Genomic DNA, 20,125 nt, shown 5'->3' on the forward strand with positions numbered 1-20,125 from the left:
TGTCTGTACAGCATAAATAACCTTGCAGGCTTGATTCAAATGGTGTCAGACCATCTCACTCACTTGTTGTAGTACTCGTTGAGGTTGTTTCCGTCATCAATCACTTGTCTACCAGCAAAGTCTAATGTGATCTTCCTGTCTTTGCGAGATGCATGGCGAAGTTCTCTTAGCTCCTCTTCCTTTTTCCTTAGCTTATCTCGCTCAGCGGGTGACAGCCACTGATTGGATTCAGTGGCAAAGTAGTCTGACTCATCATCCAGAACCTGTGTTCTCCTGACACTGGAGATGTAATGAAAGTAAACAGCTAAGTTATGACCAGGTTTCATAATTACTTTCTAATCACATTTTTCAGTAAAAGAGTTGATGTTGCACATTCTCTGCCGTTCTTGTGAAGCTCTTTATTCCTTCAAACATTTCAATATTGAACCGTGTGATTGATGATACCTATTTCTGTCATATTCCAACAGTTTTTCTTTGTGTTGGACAGCCTTGTCCAAACCAGCCTTCATCCTGGCCTCTTGATGAGGCAGATAATCCCTTTCTCCACAGTCTGTCACAAAAATAAAAGGAAAGATTTATACAGTCATCACACTTCAATTTTTAATAAATTCCATTTTTAATAATTCTGACTAGTTTAGACTCTCACCTCCCATAAGCTTCTTTCTTAGTTTCTGGCTTTTGTTGGAGTCTCGTTGCAGGATCTCCTGCTCCTCTCTGGTGCAGACCTGATTCAGAAAAAAAAACTGTGACTAAAGAATACTAAACATAAAAGATGGTGTGGTTTGCAGTACATTGAAATGTTAAAAAAAGGAATCTAAGGACTCAAAACACTCCCATACCAGGTTTCCACAGAAGAGGCATGGTCCGGAGCCCTCTTGCTCGCACACAATGCGACCACAGCTGATGCAGTTGTTGATGAGTTTGTGCTTTTGGGCAAGGCAGTCACAGCCATGTCGACCAGGGAGTACGATAGCCAGCCTGTCCTGTCCCTCTTTTGCATAGAGATTGACAAACTTACTTTTCTTCTTTGTTGAAGAAGAACTACTGCTTTCTTGAGCCTGTGAAAGTAGGAAATGAAGAGAGAAGACAAGATGAATGGATAGAAATAGATGAGCTTAGCAAATTAGCACATAATATACAGTGGGGTCCAAAAGTCCAGAGTGAGACCAGAATATCTTAGCTTTAATGACAGCATGCACTCGAGCTGGCATGGACTCCACAAGTTTGTGCAAAACCTGATGACCCATGTTATCCCAGCATGATTTGACAAGGTTCCAAAGAGCTTCTGGTGATGTCAGAAAGCTTGGCTTTCTTGGTCTTCAAGTGCCCTCATAAATGTTCAATGGGGTTGGGGTCAGTGGAAGAAAGTCCATGACAGTCAGGACTCCTTGGTCTTCTTTGATCTTCAAGTAGTTCTTGCAAAGCTGTGAGGCGTATTTGGGGTCATTTTGCTACTGCAGTATGACTCCTTCTCCACAAAAATGCAAACCGGAGGGTATAGCTTGTCTCTGAAGAATAGAGTGGTACTTGTCCTTTGTCAGGGTGGAGTCAATTTGTTGCAGATGTCCAACTCCAGAGTAGGCAAAACAGCCCCAGACTTGAATATTCCCACCACCCTGTTTCACTGTCAGTTTGATACACTGCTGTATCATTCTCTCTCCTCTTCGTGTCCTTACACACACCCTTCTGTTACTGCCATAAATCTCAAACTTGGATTCATCAGTAAATTGGACTTTTTTCCAGTCATCCACTGTGAAATGCTAGTATTTCTTAGCCCATCCAAGCGTTTGGCCTTGTTTGCCCTCTAGAGAAATGATTTAGAAACTGCTAGTCATCCTCTGAGACCACTACAAGGCAACCTTCTTTTGCTGATTGGAGTCTTGCGTTCTTCATTTAACAAATTCTGTATCTGTGATGAAGTTGCTTTTCTATCTCTTAGGGAACTAAGCTTGATGTATTGATCTTCTGATGGTGTGGTCACTTTTGGACTGCCTGATCGTGCTTTGGATACAACTGATCCAGTTTCTGCAAAGCTTTTTAGAGTTCCATGCACTGCCCCCTTAGAAACCTCTAGTCTAGTCATGATTTGACGCTGAGAAAGCCCCTCTTTGCTTAGAATAATAATTTGATTTCTGACTCTTTCACTTAGTTCTGATGCCATGTTTCCCACTATCACAATGCTACTTAGTAAGCATCGGTCTGCTGAAAATTTGAGGCACAGCCATATTTATAATAGGTTGCAAGTTGAGTTGCTTGAACGAACCTTTGATGAATAGATCAAATCCACCTAAGTGTCATCTGAACGCATGCTTCAGTTGAAGGGATACAACTCGAGATGATTAGAGATGTTCAATGTGGTGTCAGACTTTTGGACCTAGACAGGTGCCAAATTAAAGAAAAAACCTGAATAAATGAGTGGAGAAACATAACGAATGCTGATGTTTCCACACAGGTGCACTGCACGGTACAATTAAGCAATTAACATTCAATCATGCTCTGTGGCATGTATAAAAATGCCGAGCAGGCCCAATTGATTCTGATTTTGTATCTAGATGGCAAGAGGAATAGATATAAGTGACAAGAAAGAGGGTTCATTGTTGGGGCACAGATGGCAGGAGCTTCAGTCACAAAGAGTGATCAACTGACTGGTGTTTCAATAGGAACAGGGACTAAAGCGACATCTGCATTTAGATCTATGGGAAAGAAATCAGTAAATAAGGTTGGAAATTGTAGTCGACAGCGCACATTTGATGACCGTGATCCTCGTGCATTAGTGCGATATGTAAGGAAAAACAAGAGAGCAAATCTTCCTCAGGTGACAGAATGTCAATGCAGGACGTGATCAGACTGTGTCAGCAAGAACAGTCTGTCGGCAATTACATAGAGAGAGATATTATAGTAGGGTGGCAGTGCATAAACCCCTCATTAAAAAGATGAATGCACATTTAAGAGTTCAGTGGTGCAAAAACCATAGGCAGAGGCAGTGGTCAGAGCAGTGGAAAAAAGTGATATGGTCAGATGAGTCATCCTTGGCTATATTCTAGACAAGTGGGCGAGTGCATGTGTGGCGTACACTAAGAGAACAGTACAGGTCTGAATGCTTGACCCCTAGAGTTAGGGGATCCGGTGGTTCTGTTATGCTGTGGGGGGCATTTTGCCAGCATGGTTTTGGTCCACTTGTCCCCTTAGAGGGAAGGGTCACTGTAAATCAATACAAAGTTGTTCTGAGTCATCACCTCTACCCTATGATGAAGCATTTCTATCCTGATGGGAGTAGTCACTTCCAGGATGACAAGGCACATTGAAGCTGTTCTGGCAGCACATGGTGGCTAGAGTGTGGCTTGGGTTGCATATTTCTGATGCAGTTAATGTAAGCTGAAGCAGCACTGAGTTTGTGTTACCCTGTCACGCAATTGTTGTTACCATGGTTACAGCTTTGCCTGTTTACCCTAATTACACGTGTGGGCACCTTGTAAATGACCGTCAAAAGGCATGGTTTTATATGGGCTATAGGTAGGTTGTTTTAACATACACACATACATTACACAATGTCATCAGCAGATATAAATACAATAAAAGGTGGCCAAGCACCTTACTAAAACACTTTATCTTGTTTTTTTCCTTTAATTTGTCACCCGTCTGAATATATTATATAATCAAATTGTGAAATGAGTCATCTACAAATCATCATCATATATTGTGTCATTGTTGCACCCAAACCATGAGAATTAGCTTCATAAAGTAGGTGATAAGAGAGCCTGTGTGTACTCACCCTCATGAGATCAATGGGCGTTTTGACTGTCTCTGGCTCTGGTTCTGCTTGGCTCACAGTAATCACCTCCTGCTTATTCCGGCCTTTGCGTTTAGACTTCTTCTGGGAATCTTTGGTCATATCTTGTGAATCTAGGAAATGAGAGCAAATTAACTCCAACAAATATTGTGAATGGCACATATGAGAGAAGTTTTTGACATCTCAGTAAGAAGAAAGACATTTCATAATGGGTTGTGAATGGTTGGTATTTAATGTGCAAACTAAATAAAAATACAGTCAATGGCAGACACCTACCTATTGGTGACACTGATTCTTTGAGAAGAAAAAGACCAGCGTTATCTGTGGCCTGTCGTTGAGTCTTCTTCCACCTGGTGAGGAGCTCATCTATAAAGTGCCTTTTTCTCCCATCAGTGCCCTGAAGGAGGTCTCCCACGTACTCCTCGATCTCTTCAGCTTTTTCGATGGATAGAATGTATCTAGACAGCAACGTGACACAATTATCATTTAATTTATCTTATCAAAGTGGATTAGGACTAAAACTAACCATTATTTTCATTATTGATTAATTTGTCTATTATTTTCTCAAATAATCGATTAGTCATTTGGTCTATAACATGTCATAAAATGGTAAAAATGTTAATCATTGTTTCCAAAAATGCAACCTAAAATGTCCCGACCAAAAGTCCACAACCCAAAGCTATTCAGTTTACTGTCATAGAGGACTAAAAGTTTTCTCATTTAAGGAGCTGGAACAAGAGAATTCTTTTCTTAAAAATGACTGAAAATTATTAATCATTTTCTGTCAATCAACTAATCGATTAATCTAATCTATCATTTGCAAGTAATCGTTGCATCTCTTAATTGGATGTTGAAAAAAAGAAAAACACCTGAATACTTATTGATGGTTCCCCCATTTTTTGGCATGTTTGCATGTGTAAAAATCTATATTTCTTTAAAATCAATTTAATGTATGTGTATGCATTTACTGTTGTATTCCTGTAGGAATTGTGTGATCTCATCCTGAGCAACAAAAACTGGACTGCCCTAAAAGTTTGTCCATCAGTTATCTAATTAAAAGCAGGCTCTATCATTGGCTCACCTCCTTAGAGGTTCTTATAGACAACAGAACAAGAACGAAGTTGAGGTCCATCCTAAAATATGAAGAACACCCCCTAGATAATCTCTTTAGTGGATTAAACAGCTGTTGTAGTGCACGGCTGCTCATGCCCCAAAGCTCAACAGGAAGACTGAGAAGGTCCTTTGGGCCTGCTGCGGTGAAGCTTTTCAATGACATTAAGTGGCCTTTATGATTATTTATTACTGTTGGCTGTTGGGTCTTTTTTGCTTTACTCTTTTTTGCTCTGTGGAGTTTTTATTGCCTTGTGTTTTGTCATACACATCACTTCTCTATGTGTCCAGTGCTGTCTTTAACGGTTTTGACTCTTTGTTTAACTGGCTTTGATTTTCTTTGTTTTATGAATGAATGAATGAATGAATAAATGAATCAATCTATCTATCTATCTATCTATCTATCTATCTATCTATCTATCTATCTATCTGAAGATGACATTGTGACATCTCATCACAGAGTGTATATTTATACAGGTATGCTCACACTTTCACCTTTACCTGAAGACCATCTGTGGTTGAAACTTTGTCAATGACTACATAGAGTAAATATATTGTAAAAACTTGGAACGAGCAGTATGCGTGCTTAATATTTTGTCCTTGTATTTTAAAGTTGCCCTGCCTAATATGTCATTATTAGAAGTCAATTATCAACTGTAATCTGACATCACTGATGTAAAATAATTATGTCAGCTGAAAGGTTACATGACCCAGGATGTGTGATGTACTGGAATCACACAGTTGGGGAATAGGGAATGTAAAGGTATGTCACGCCACATTTCATGTTAGGACAGGGGCACCATCTTGTGAGGAACGTGGTCTTACCACATGCTGGTGCTAATGTGGTTACCTGCTTACCTTTTGTTTTGTTTGGCAAAACAGTTTGTTAAATCAGTCATAGCTGATGGAGAAGGGAAGAGATGGAGAAGAGAACAGAAGAAGAAAGGGGACCCTACCGAGAGACATTAAATCACAATGTGAAGCAACAGAATTTGGACAAACTAAGAACGATAAACGACATAGATCCATATGACTTGGCATCCCAAGACTGCATTACAGACCCCAATGCGCTACTTCCACTCACATACCTGGACATTGTACATTGTCTTGTTTTTGGACTAAGTGCATACACTTTGCATGAGTTTAAAAGTTATAAATCCCTAGAAACTAATGAACTCACAAGCCTGCAAACTGTGAGAGCACAGTCATACTTGCAAAGGTAAGGTGGCAACTCCTCTCTTTGGCCCAATTATTAAACCAAACAAAATACAAAACTTTCAAAAACATTCAGCACTTTATATGACACCGACACCCATGTCTATAATGCATTATAAACATAGGCCTACTTATAATGCATTATAATCTTCTTATAGCATTGTATAATTATGTTATAAGCTCTCATAAATATTCATAATGCTTTATAACAATCATAACATATTATAAAGCATTTTATAATGACTTATAAAGTCAAGTATCATAAATACTTCATAATTGCTGGTCACTCAGACGTTTTTTTTTTTTTGCAAGGATCATAGCGTATTATAATTCTCATAGTTGTAATACATTACAACTGTGACAACAACTATGCAGGGAAATGAGGACTGTCACAGACAAACCTGCATACTGGATCCTTCGAAGAAATGTGAACAAAGTGCATGTTGAGGTGGGCCATAAGATTGATTACACTTCTGCTGCTGCCACGCGAGAATCCCTGAACTGTCTTCTGGATGGTGAGACTGACAACAGGACTGGCTTGAGGACTTGTGCTAGGAAGAAGATCACTGCACCATCACTGACACATCTGGATCTAACACGACTTTACGCTCTGCATAAGCAGGTGGCAAATCTGCTATACTGAGTGTGCTGCCACATTACTGTGAAGAGTTCAGAGATCCTGTGCAGTGTGTGACAAATCTGAAATCCCTTCTCTGCCTACGTGACACCAGGCTTGATGGATGTGATTTCTCACTTTTGGAATAGCATTGCCAGGCGCTAAAAAAAACAAGTTGATGTTTTGGAGGATCAGGCTGGGACATGAGAACAGGAGAAATTGTCAATTTGATTTGCCGCTCAAGTAGGCAGGATCACACTCACCAGCTCTGTCAACTGTCAAAAAGGTTTCCTATCCTAAGGATATCAAATGTACCACAGCTGATGTCACTTGGGTCATAACATATGAAGAAGAGGCAAGGAAGACCTACAGTATATCGAAAGGGGCAACACAACAGCCAAGAGGTTGCAACATGTGGGTTTTTCATACACCCAGCTTTCCCTCAAGTGGGAGCATTATGGCACAGTGAGGTGCACTTGCTGTGGAAAAGGTTGCATTGAATTTAAGTGTGCTTCCAAGTACAGAAACAACTCCATACAAGACGCATGTTTGGCCAAAGACAGCAACTTCTGCCATGAAACAAGGTCACTAATATTAAACACAAGTCCAAACAAAAATATTTGTGACAGACAGTAATTACTGCGATTTTGTGGTTTGGACACTCAAAGATTGTGTTGTTCTGTGCATAAAACCAAACTCTGAGTTTTGGAGAGCACATCTAGAGAAGGAACAACAATTTTTCATGGGGGTGTCAATCCCAGAGCATCAGTAAGCAACAAAACTTTGCCTCTCGAGAAATACAATAAAACAATGTAAGGAAGAATAGTAACAGAGGTAAAAAGCAGTGAGCAAAGAAACAGAAAACACTATGGTGTCTGTCTCATGGACCTGAAGAGAAAGGTGACATGGCGGCATGTGAAAAAGAAAACAGCAGGGTCCAGTGGTTTCATCTCTGATGCCCCTCAGGAGACCATGTCTGGTTTCGTTTCGCTATTAGAGTGACATTACATGGGCTGCTATTTAAATTATTTTACATGTTATTGCATAACAGTGTTATTAAGATAAGTAGTTTGCAAATGAATGGCTACACCCATCAAACTGTCTACTTACTCCTATTACATTTTTTAGCTGTATCAAAGCGTAACACGTCCATAATGGATGACATTTTGATGCACAGGCAGAACACATTTTATTTAATCACTCTGAAAATTTTAAACATGTTTTATTTCTACGTATTTTTCACAGTACTACCAGCTAGCTTTTTTTTATCTCGTGTTAACGCTAGCTTGTTGGCAGACCGTTCAGATTTAACTAGCAGAGTTAATGTCACTTACTGGACGATGTCTTCACATGCCTCCAGTCCAAACTTGTGGTGTAACTGGTCCACACACCACTGCAATAAAGCGTCCGACATTTCACCAACTATAAGACTTTAAACTCAAACCAAAGATGCCGTGGCGTGTTAAATCCAAACTCATAGCATGAATACGTTTCGAGTCGGCGACATAACAAAGGTGCACATAACAAGTAGACGTTACATGTAATTTGCGAAACTCTCGCGAGCCACTTAAATATTCTTGTCTCGCTGTTTTATGGTGTGTTAACTCGTGATTAAGATCTCTTTAGGTCTAGGCACAAAAAACACTTGGTTAGGGTTAGGGAAAGATCCCGGCCTTGGTTAAAATAATCACTTGAAACGTTAAAGTTAAGACTTCCTTACAAATCTCGCGAGAGCACCCTTGAATGTCATCCTGACAAAACCAGTGGCGTTGGATTATGGTTCCACCCAATTTATACTCCTTCAAACAAGCGCCGAATTAAACTATAATCACACGGACGGTGCCGTTATTTTGTCACGGAGCATTGGAGAACTTTTTCTATCTTTGGATAGTCTCAGACTTTTCAAATCACTGCGACTAGATCCCTCAATTACTGGCTGTTTAGTTTGGTGCGATGAACTGAGCTTATTAAACTCAGTCACTAGGTGGCAGTTTAGTAACACAGTGAAAGCTTTGAGATATATATTATACTTGATGTTGAAACTTTACAGTGACTTTATTCTCCCTCCATTGTGAGGTTGTATTTTTTGACTAAACTGTTGCTAGGCGACAGACATCATGAACGGATTCCTTTTTGCACGTAAGTACTTAGGTACACTTATTTTAGTACTGAACTTAAGTACAAATTCTTGTACTTTACTTGAATATTTCCATTTGATGCTACTTTATTCCACTCCACTACATTTCAGAGGGAAATATTGTATTTTCTACCCCACTACATTTATTTGACAGCTTTAGTTGCTTTTCAGATTTGACACAATGGATAATATAACAAGCTTTTAAAAGACAACAAATTGTTTAAGATGAAACCAGTGGTTTCCAACCTTTTTTGGCTTTCCATATCTTACAAAAAGAAATGTGTAGTCAGGGTCACATTTCAGATGTCTATGAGTTGTTAACAGCTCCACCAAATAGTGATTTTTCCCTCTAAACTACTCACATGGTTTCATTTCAATAAATGTTCAAATGATCCAATATTTCACCAAAAATCAGTGATTAAAGAAAAAATCCAAAAACTAAAAACAGATTTGTATATTAGAACTTTGTTTCTTCTTCTTTCCCCTCCCATTAATCATTTCACGACCGCTCAGATTTATCTGGTGTCCCTGTATAGGGGCCTGACCCATCGGTTGGGAACCACTGGACTAAACTAGCTAACTGTATATAAAGTAGTTGAGACTAGCTCCACCTCCAGCAGCTACAACGGTAACATGCTGCTCTAACACTGATGCTTCAGTATTAATAATCTAATGATGTCACATATATTAATAAATCAGTCAGAGGGACCAAGCCACTACTTTTACTGCAATACTTGACCTACATTTTACGATAATAATGTACTTTTACTTAAGAAGAATTTTTCATGTAATGGAGTATTTTTATATTGCTGTATTTGTACTTTTATTTAAGTAAAGGATCTGAATACTGCTACCACCCTGGATACCAGTGAAGTACATTTAATCAAGTAGCCATGTCTAGCTTCACTAGAGTACACTCATTTGAATTACTTGCACTTTACCTGAGTATTAGTTAAAGAATTGGTCTACAACACACAAACTATAAATTGCATTGAAGTTTGGGAAAGGTAAGGAATACTGCCAGCAAGCATTTTTCACGATATCTTGTGTCTAACTATGACATTCATTTAATTAATTGTTCCGTCTATTCTAAAGTAATGAAAGACATTTTTTACAGCATGTATTAAATGGGGGAAAGTCATCTATGCCCTAATTCACTCCAAAATTAACCACTGTAAATCACACATACATTCTTGTCTCAACTGGAAAACATTTTATTTTCCTTTTTTTAATTGGTTGTTATTCACTGGCAGTGGAATTAAACCAGTCATCAGTGAACTAGTAATTAAGTCAAGTTTTGATTAAGACATTAAATCAAATGGTTCTGAATTTTCAGGAACTTGTTCTATGTAATTTTTTATTCTTGTCTTAAGGCACAATACTTTTGACAAGTTAGATGTCACTGACGACTCATTATTCTTCACACCATGCTGTATTATATCTGTCTATCTATATATTATATCTATGTTTTAGCTGCCCAGAAGAGCTTTGGGATTTTACTGGCTGGCTCTCAAAAGGCTTGCTGTGTCAGTCTGTTTTACTTCTGTTGTCTGTTTCAATTTGATAGCAAACTGAAATGCACTTAAGGGTCGAGGTTATCATTTGCCATCAAAATAGGAAAATGCGGAGGGAGCTGCAGTATGATTGTAAAAAACTAGCATAAAAACACAGTGCTCTATAAAAAGAAAACATTTTTCATATTCAGTCCCATTTCCAAATACAAAAAATACATTTATTTTTGAGACATTACAGTACAATTGTTGACTGGACAAGAGCAAAAACAAAATAAATAAAAATTGACTGACATGAAAAGATTTTGACCTTTAATTATTACCTTTAAGAAAAATGTTACAATAAAAATAAAAAAGAAACAATGAGTCAGAGCAAGTGAGAACATTGTCAAACTGAGGTATTTGTTTATGCTTATGACACTAATCAACAATAATTTGTATCAATAGAAATGCAATGAACAACATCACTTAATTGTTTTGAATATATGAGTAATAATGTGATACAACAAATACATTTCAATACAAGATACTATGGCTGCAATGTTTTATATATAGCATAGATTTTAGTGAGAATCTTTTCATAGATACACTGTAATAAACAATAATACACATGTAACATAAACAACAGTTACATTCTTTGTTTGTTAGCAAATTACACCACTTAAAACAACACTTTGTAGTATAAGCATTTTACAGAATCATGTTAAAACGGTACATAGAGATCATATTTAGATGTTTTACAGTTTTAGTACATCAGTCTGTGTCATATAAAAAGGCAAAAGCTGGTCATTTTCACTATAAAATGTAAGGCATAGATTCAATTACAGTATTTATGCTTTACATACATTTTGCCTGAATTAATAGCCAATTAGACTTTAGTAAGGTTAAATATTTGGTGATGAATCTCATTCACATTAGCAGACTTAAGTGTGTCCAAATTGCTGCCTAATTAGTTTACAAATGGTTACTCTGTGATAAAAGTGATTGGTATAAGCTTTTTTTTTTCATTGAAGCATTTTTTTCTGATCAAGTCCTCAACCAAAAAAGTCCTTGGAAATGGCCTCAACAAAGTTTGGTGCTGACATAAGAATCCCGATGGTGCAGAGGATAGTGAAGAGTGAGAAAGCCATGAGACAGAGCCGGTCAATAACAGCTGCAGCAAATTTCCACTCATTGCGCACCGACTTGTACTCATCTTGGTTACGGAAGTGTTTGGCAATATAGCGCACTTCATCTAAGATCTTGGCCAGCTCTGGTTCCACGTTGCCCACTGAGGAGCTCTGACCTGTAGGGAGGAGAACCTCATCCTCGCCTCCTCGTCCAATAAGCTGTCCACAGAGGATCCCAGAGTCAGGCGAGGGGGCAGCTGTGGTGTGGTGAATGCTCTCCAGGCCACGGCTGCCAACATAGAGCATGTTGCAGTTGGTGGATTGGGGGGCTGAGGCGTTAACATTGAGCTCCATGCTGGTCAGGCTGCTCCGTGGAACATTGTTGTGGCAGGCTGGACGCACCCGCTCTTCACCCGGGCGCTTCATGCGCAGGAACCAGGCACACCAGTTCAGGAGGAAGACATGCGTCTTTGGGATCAAACAACAATGAATAAGGATAACGCTCATATTCACTTTTAGAGACAACACTAAAAACTGCTACATCCTGAAAAACAGAGCCTCATCCGAAGTGACCTAAAGTCAACACTTTTTTGAAACAATAACACCTTTCTGGCCATCTTTTCAAATCATGCTCCGTAACTCATAGCCCATTGGTTTATGCTTGAAGGATAGGTTCATACATTTTCAAGTCTATCTTAAAACAGGTGCACATATGAGAATTGTTATCACTCCTCCTGTTCATAATGACCATTAGGAAGTTCCCTCCAAATTTGCTCATTTGGGCACCAGACTATTATTTTAGGACAGACTTGAAAAATTGTGAACTTATCCTTTAAGACTCATCCCTCACTGTCTGATGTCCCCAATGTAATGATACAATGTCATGGGACTTTAAACTAACTGAACTTAAGTGAACTGTAGAATACATGTTGCAAAGAATATATACAGTGGGAATCCATGATGAAACACTGGAGTGGAAAAGGCTTCCCAGGTGGGTAGTAAATTACATGAAAATCACAGAAAGGTTTGGATCAGCGGCTACTTTGGATTGCAACATGTTTCATCTCTTCCTCAGGCAGCATCAAGCCTTTTCTGTGTTTAGTGCTATTTAGTGCCTGTATTCCTGCACACGTATTCCTGAGTATTTTCCAAAGAATATATAACCAGTTATCATCCTTGAAGTCTGGGTTACAAGTTTGTGTTGCAAGGAATAAGCTCAGCTTTTCAGGGAGGCATTTCACAAGTCAATCACAATGGAAAGCTGATTATACCATGACTAATAGCAGTTTCTGATTAGTTGTCAAATGTACTTTGAATCACGTATCAGGACACCTAAAAGTCTTTGGTCAACAGTTCACAATAGCAAAAGCTATATTAAAGTGCAGGTAACCACTTTGCTTTGTGCTTTAACATTCTTTCGCTGTAACTTTCCATTATGTTCTTATATCAAGAGGTGTCCTTGTGCAAGACAGAAAGAGACATTTAAGGAAGCACACTGGTTAGACTCTGAAACCTTCAGGTTGTTTCTAGTCTATTTCTCTAATAGTAGTAGTCATTATTTCTCTCTGCTCTCCCTTCCAGACACCTGCTTGTAATTTGGTTTGTTATGCTATTTAGTTGATTATTTTGCTTTTCGCACCCATACACAAAGGTAAAGTGGCTAGAGCAGCTGTCTCGGGGGCACATCCGCAGCTGCAGGTGGGTCCCCATTTGATGGTTGCTCCACCGGGCTGTCAGGCTATAGTCATTGCCTGAATATAATTATTATTATTACAGTCAATGCTGTGCGGAAGTATCCACCACAAGTACCACACGAAAACTAGGGTTGAGTTTTAGCAAGTTTTGGCTAGGCAGTTACGAGGAAATTCTGTCAAGGGCCCTAGTGCCTGTATGGCAATGAACACATTGTTTTCTGTATCCGTATTTGTAATTATGGCATCCTTGTCAGAGTTTTTTCAGTGGCATTTGTGAATGGCTGTAAAAAGGATCAGTTAGTGGAAACAGCTGACCATTATGGCATTGTTGCAGAGAAAAGTCGTAAAGATGAGATTAGAAAAGTGGTTTTGTTGTAACTGTTTGAATGAGGTGTTACATAAAAGTGAGCGTTGTGTGGCCGCAGTGGAGCCATCGCCTGTGCTGGTGTCTGCCCCAGCAGGTGTGCAGACAGCTGGTTTGACTTTTGAGCAGCACAATGAACTGTTAGCCTTGAAGTTTGAGCAGGAGAAGTCACAGAGACACATGGACAGGGAGAAGCTTGAGTTAGAGAAACTTTGGCAGGCAGAGAAGCTTGAGTTGGAGAAAATGCAGCACAACACTGAGAAACTTAAATTGGAGTTAGAGCAGTCAAAGTTACAGTTAATCAGAGAGTGCAAGCTTTCTCCTGGGGTAGAGGGGTGGGTGTCTAGTAAGGAGGATTCTGTCTCCGTTGATGTTTTTGCTAATCTGCATTTGGTGCCGAAGTTTAATGAGCGTGACCCTAACACTCTTTTCACTCTTTCTGAGCGTGTTGCAGATGCAAAAAATTGGCCAGATTTAGACAGAGTGCTTATGCTTCAGTGCGTCCTCACTGAGAGAGCCTAGGAGGCATAGTCAGCTGTATGTGGAGAGGATGGCTTGGATTATGAGGCAGTGAAAGCAGCTGTGTTAAAGGCATATGAGTTGGTCCCTGAAGCGTATCGACAGAAATTGGGTAAAGGGTGATAAGCAAACAAACATTGAGTTTAACCGTGATTTGACATCCCATTTTCACCGCAGGTGTTCAGCTGCAAAAGTTGATACTTTTGACAGTCTTTGTGAGTTCATTGTGTTTAAAACGCTATTCCTCGATGCATTGCTACTTATGTAAATGAGCAGAAGCCATCCACCATGGTTCAGACAGCTGAATGGGCTGATTTTGTATTGATGCATAAGGGCAGTTGAGGGGTTGGTTTAAGAAGTTTAACTCATAACAAACTCAACTACTCGACTAATGAGAAGGAGGTGTTGGCCCTGGTCTGGGCCCTCCAGCACTTTGAGATGTGTCAGTTCCGGAGGGTGGCCCAGTAGTGGTTTACACTGACCATAACCCTTTACTTTTCTTTGTTCATTGAATTGTCCGAACCGGTGGTTGATGAGGTGGACTATGTACCTACAGTCCCACGCTTTGGACATTAGGCATATTGAGGGCAGGGATAATGTTGTGGTGGATGCCCTTTCTCATGCCCTGGTGGGCTGGTATAGTCTGTGGCACCCTAGTGGGCTGCCTGAGTAACAGCCTTGTTGTTTGGTGTTTTTTAATTTCGTTTCGTGTGCCTGTTAGTATTTATAATTAATACTGTTAGTATAGTTATTTTTCTTGTCGCACCCATATACACAACCATACATTTACAAGCGCAACTCATCAAAACCTCACACATAGTACTGATTTCACTGACATCCACATGCCATACTTTAATTAGTTATCACCTCTTTAACTCGATTTAATTGGCACCTCTAATCTGTTTTAATTTGGTCTAATTTGGTAATTTTGTGCAATAAAGTTTCTTTGTTTAAATGTTTGCTATGGTGTGGTTTCCCTTTTTCTTGTGACTTTTTGAGCAGAGTCAAGAAATTTTGTATCTTCATATTTCTCTACTGTAACATGGTGCTGTTTGCACAACCTGCTGGTTAACTTTAGCACATTTTAACAAGAACCTCTGAACACCAAATCATTTTCAGGTGCTGTTCAGAGGAGCTCTCAGCACATTTCTGCCTGTAACAATACCTGCTAGACACATGACATCACACAAACAAATGCATGTTAATAATATTATATATTGATTAGTCACAGTCATAGTATAGTCACAGATGAAAAGAGACTCACCCACTTTGGCATCTTGCTTCCATCAGGGTCATGGTGGTGATATTGTAAGACCAAAACTGTAGCAATTACTGACAGACCAACAATGACCATAGTGGTGGCAAAGTACTGAGCTGGCAGAGTACAGAGATGATAGAACAGATATAAGAAAAAATCAAAGACAAGAGAGAAATGCAAAAAGTTACTTAATTTTACTGTGTCTAGCATGGAGACACTGATCTCTACACAGAAAATCAAAATATTGAATGGCCGCTTAAACTTAATTACCCTGTGATAGAAGACAAGCCCTGATGTAAAATGACAACACATATGCAGTAGTTGACACCAATAGCGACTGTTGTTAACTTTAGCATGGCTTACCTATTAAAGGCACAGAGTCTGATGTGGCAGGCATAATCTCTGCAACTAGCAGCATAAAGACCATCAGGGAGAGCATGACTGTAATTCCTGGGGAGGAGACCAAATCTCAGTTACCACAAACTGTAAAGCATTCAAATCGCACAGTTATAAAAGGACCCCATGATTAAAATATGAAGTCAAACACACTTTTCCATCAAATATTTTGTAATGATATGAAAACAATTAAGTAGGCTAGTCCCTGATTCTTACTGTTATGAATACTTTTATGAAATTCAAGTGTTTCCAGTTGCATTGTTCTCCGTTCGTTTCTGTTGTTCATATTTGTTCGTATTTTGCATTTAGTCCTCCATTTTCTTCCATGCACTTGTAATGCATTGAATTGTTTCAATTTCATTTTATGCTGCTACTCTTATGGCACAGTAGCCGAATGTGAGGTACAATCCTCAAAATCCTAAAATTCTGAGTTATGGAGTTGTTGAAGACAGTCATATGTGACAGTCACATCACATGAGAAGGTACAAGCAGGGAGAGACAAAGAGGTATCTCAATATACCTATGAGCAGACATTAAGGTTGGATCATCCAAGGAGTTTTTCACTAATGATCTGACATTGCTAAACCACTGGCTCTTGAAGTCTTACCAAGCTTTAAGAAGTACATCTTAATAAACTATGCTGCTGTTAAACCATTGATATCTCTGCACTTAAATTCCATTCACTTCCATTATCCTGGGATGGGGGCAGATGTCTCAAAGGCGAACATCTCAAAAATTCAGCAGATAAAAATTTCACTACCTGTATGGCAAGATACCACATGGAGATGGATTTTGCTTAGTGGTGTGGATGAACCAACCCCTTCAGGTCATGAAAAATAAATGTAGTATTGCTGATAAATCTTCTTATATGAACAACCCTTAGAAACACTAACTTAAAAATAAAAATGCAGCCAAATGACAGCCAAGTGATGTTGATTGGATGAACAGTTCAAGAGATACACAAAGGACATACGTACATACAGACACACAGAGATTCCTTGCTTTAGTAGATAGATGATTTATGTTAAGGGGACTTGCTTTTTGTCCCCATAAGGGAGTCGAGTCACCACAATGTGACTGTGTAAAAAGATTATGCCCCAACAAGATGAGGAACACTTGCACACACTTTTAAAAGGAAACATACTGTACAGTAACTCATGACATATACTTGATGTATGCAGTAAACTATAAAGCCCTTTCAAAACTACTGAGGAGCATTAACATCTACAACAGCATAGTATACATCACAAAAGCAATTCTCATTTCATATTCCATTTATCTGGCTATGAGCAATCAAAACATTAGAGGAAATGCAAACACATAAACACATAAATACAAAAGCCCACACATCTGGCTATAAAGTACAGTGTGATTAATGAAGGACTCCAATGATCAGGGGAAGGCACAAACTGCATAAATCAATGCCCCCACTCACAAATACAGTATACAAACACACACACAAACAAACACACACACACCACCACCATCACTCACAGATTCTGTCTTCTCCAAGCCTGTATAATTTATGCATGAAATAGGTTCAAACATTCAAGACAACTGTGACAACTGAGATAAGATAAAACAGTTTTCCCAGTCCTCTGACAGTTAAGACAGTCACTCAGTGCTGATTATCGGCTGACTACACAAGACCACAAAGGAAGTGGATTAATGAAAACAATACCATTGTCTATCACAGAATGACTGATTACCTGGAACACAAACAGGCTCGGATATGAAGTTGTTGTAGATGGAAGATATATTGAAGAATAATAGAAAGGTTGGCTTATATGTGTTGAAACCACTTGGGCTCTAAAGGATTAGATTTGATGATCTCATTAGTTTTCAGCCATTTTATTTGAAGTATGTTAGATCTCAGTCAAGTCAACATGGCAGGAGGCCACTGAAGTAATGCTCAATAAGCCTGTAAACATTTTGATATGAAAGTACTACGGCTGCAACTAACAATTATTTTCATTACTGACTAATCTGCCAATTATTTTCTCAATGAATTGTTTGATCAATAAAACATCAGAAAACAGTGAAAAATGCACATTGCAATTTTCTAAAGCCCAATGTGACGTCTCGAAATGTCTTGTTTTGTCTGACCAACAGTCCCAAACTCCCAAATATTCAATTAACTATGATGGAAGACCCCAAAATGCAGCAAGTTCAAGTTTGCTTAAAAGTGACTTATTAATCAATTATCAAAATAGTTTATTCATTTTCAGGATTAATCGACTAATTGTTGCAGTTCTAGGAATTACAGTACAAGGGTTATGTCATTGTAATTAAGACATAAGAGAGAGGGTGGGGGTCAGAGTTGGGGTTGGGGGGGGTTACCTAGCAGAACAGCTGTTTTCATTCATTGCATTCTGCTGAATTTGACATGAACTTCAATACATTTTTGACGTAAACATTTCTGGGAATACCAGAGAAAGAAATGCATTTCAAGAATATTTGTCACCTCATTAAGGCACTCATCAAATCCAAAAATGATTTAAAGGGTCAGACATGTATAGAAATTCATTTGGCCTGAGTTCTGTGCAGTTGAACTGTGTATAGAAACAAGCTGGACAAATGAGTCACAGCTGAAAACCTAAGCACTATATTACCTAAAGATGATGTTATCTGCCAATGCAATGATGCAATCACGGAGTCTGGTGAGGGTGTGTGCGTGAGTTGTACTGATGAAACTCTGAGTGAGGAGAGTACAGCAGGTCAGAGAGGCATTTAGAATTGAAATCGTCTTCTGGGGTTAGTAAAAAATGTATAGAGGGATGTTTCTGATTCACATGGACTACAGATTTGAAACACTGCACTGCAGAATATACAACATCTTACATTAATATTTGTAATATTCTATTAATTAGATCAAAGTAGAATGGTCCTTAAAAAAGTACTCAGTCAGTACTCAGTATTTCAGTCTCTGCCTTACATACACATTATATAATTATACTCTTTATACATTAAAAAAGCATTTTAGTGTCTGCTCTGCAATCACTTGCCTACCTTTTTTCAGCTTACCACAGTTGTTGCTAGGTAACAGTTTGTGCCTGTATGTAATATTTACATTGAATGGCCAGTGTTTTGTTCCACTTATGTTTGAAGTCCAAGTACTGTAGCAATACAAACGCTACTCTTCCTTGAATGATTAATATTGGAAAAGTTACGAAAAGAAACAATATAATGCACTTCAAAAGCCTTGCAAGAAGTTACAGATCCAGATCTTTGGGCAGATCAAACAAAATTTAGAGGGGACTTGGCATATATATCAACCAAGGCTCCTCTCAGTTCTTTAGTGTCGGTGGAGCTCTGAGTCTGTTCTACTATTGAAAAGTATTTCAAGTGTATTTTTTCTACCTTGTTTACATATATAAGGGAATAAAAATATTATAAAAAATTACAATATCAACAAAATAGCACAAACTACAGTACAGTCAAAAATTAACAACAAAATCAATCAACCCCTCTATGATAAAGTGTCAACAACAATTAAAAAAACTTAACATTTATTGCAGTATTGGACATTTTCATTGGATTGCATTAAAATGTAAAGGTATTACTCCTTTTCTGGTCACTCAGTGGTATATAAAATTAATAATAAATAAAAAGGCTGTTAAATTTAAATTTCAGCTGAATTAGGGAACTATTTTCTTCTTCTTCAGTGGGTAATGATACTGTAAGTTCAGTATTTCAATAATCTCACCAAAAATTAAAGTGCAAAGCAATGCACTACTGGAAACATAGTGTGCCTTCAATATGTTACTTTGCATTGTGTCACCTCCCGGAAATTGCGATTGCACTCTTATTCTAACTTCTGCAATGAAGCAGAGCCCGACAGATGATCTACAATATGTTTGAGTGAGTGTGTGTGTATGTGTGTGTGTGTGTGTGTGTGTGTGTGTGTGTGTGTGTGTGTGTGTTTAGTTCCCTGACCCAGTGAGGTCTTCTCTCCAGAGTCAGCAGGAAGCAGGAAGACAAGCAGGGCCAGAGTGGAGATGAGGACACAGGGGATGAGCAGATTGAAGCAGTAGTAGAGGGTCCGTCTCCGCATCACCACGGTATAGGTGACGTCGGGGTACGGCTCTGGGCAACAGGCATATTTTTTCTCCTCCTTCCGCCCTGTAACCTCTGTGACACAAAGCAAAACACAATCTAGTCTGGCAGAAAGTGTGAGCGAGAGTGAGAAGTTAAGTAGAAAATATCATTTCCTTCACATAGGGAGCAATAATAACAGGAGCACCTTATATTGTAAAGCGTGTCTTCCATATAATGCCATCCAGTAAAAAAAATGGAATCTTCCATGGTAAACGATTTTACATCATAAGCTTCAGAAAGGTAGGATTTATTGCAGGTTTACTTTATTGGATTACATTATACTGTTACTGTTATACTCTGTTATTTTG

The 20,125-nt window shown here is 38.7% G+C and overlaps 2 protein-coding genes across 2 annotated transcripts in view; both read right to left on the reverse strand.

The window, feature by feature from the left end:
- The window catches only part of trip4 (thyroid hormone receptor interactor 4), a 77,870-nt gene extending 69,390 nt beyond the window's left edge, over positions 1-8,480 (reverse strand). The window contains exons 1-7 of the mRNA XM_067582595.1: positions 8,066-8,480; positions 4,067-4,248; positions 3,773-3,903; positions 840-1,058; positions 647-725; positions 445-550; positions 64-279 (exon numbers count right to left, since the gene is read on the reverse strand). Coding sequence (XP_067438696.1) covers positions 64-279; positions 445-550; positions 647-725; positions 840-1,058; positions 3,773-3,903; positions 4,067-4,248; positions 8,066-8,145 — 1,013 coding nt within the window. The 5' untranslated portion in view covers positions 8,146-8,480. The remainder of the gene's footprint in view (positions 1-63; positions 280-444; positions 551-646; positions 726-839; positions 1,059-3,772; positions 3,904-4,066; positions 4,249-8,065) is intronic.
- Positions 8,481-10,029: 1,549 nt separating this feature from the next.
- LOC137176702 (neuronal acetylcholine receptor subunit alpha-7-like) overlaps positions 10,030-20,125 on the reverse strand; it is a 31,265-nt gene continuing 21,169 nt past the window's right edge. Inside the window, exons 7-10 of the mRNA XM_067582629.1 lie at positions 19,656-19,850; positions 15,687-15,773; positions 15,330-15,439; positions 10,030-11,956 (exon numbers count right to left, since the gene is read on the reverse strand). Coding sequence (XP_067438730.1) covers positions 11,414-11,956; positions 15,330-15,439; positions 15,687-15,773; positions 19,656-19,850 — 935 coding nt within the window. The 3' untranslated portion in view covers positions 10,030-11,413. The remainder of the gene's footprint in view (positions 11,957-15,329; positions 15,440-15,686; positions 15,774-19,655; positions 19,851-20,125) is intronic.

This window comes from Thunnus thynnus, chromosome 1, assembly GCF_963924715.1.
Source record: "Thunnus thynnus chromosome 1, fThuThy2.1, whole genome shotgun sequence".
Classification (NCBI taxonomy): Eukaryota; Metazoa; Chordata; class Actinopteri; order Scombriformes; family Scombridae; genus Thunnus; species Thunnus thynnus.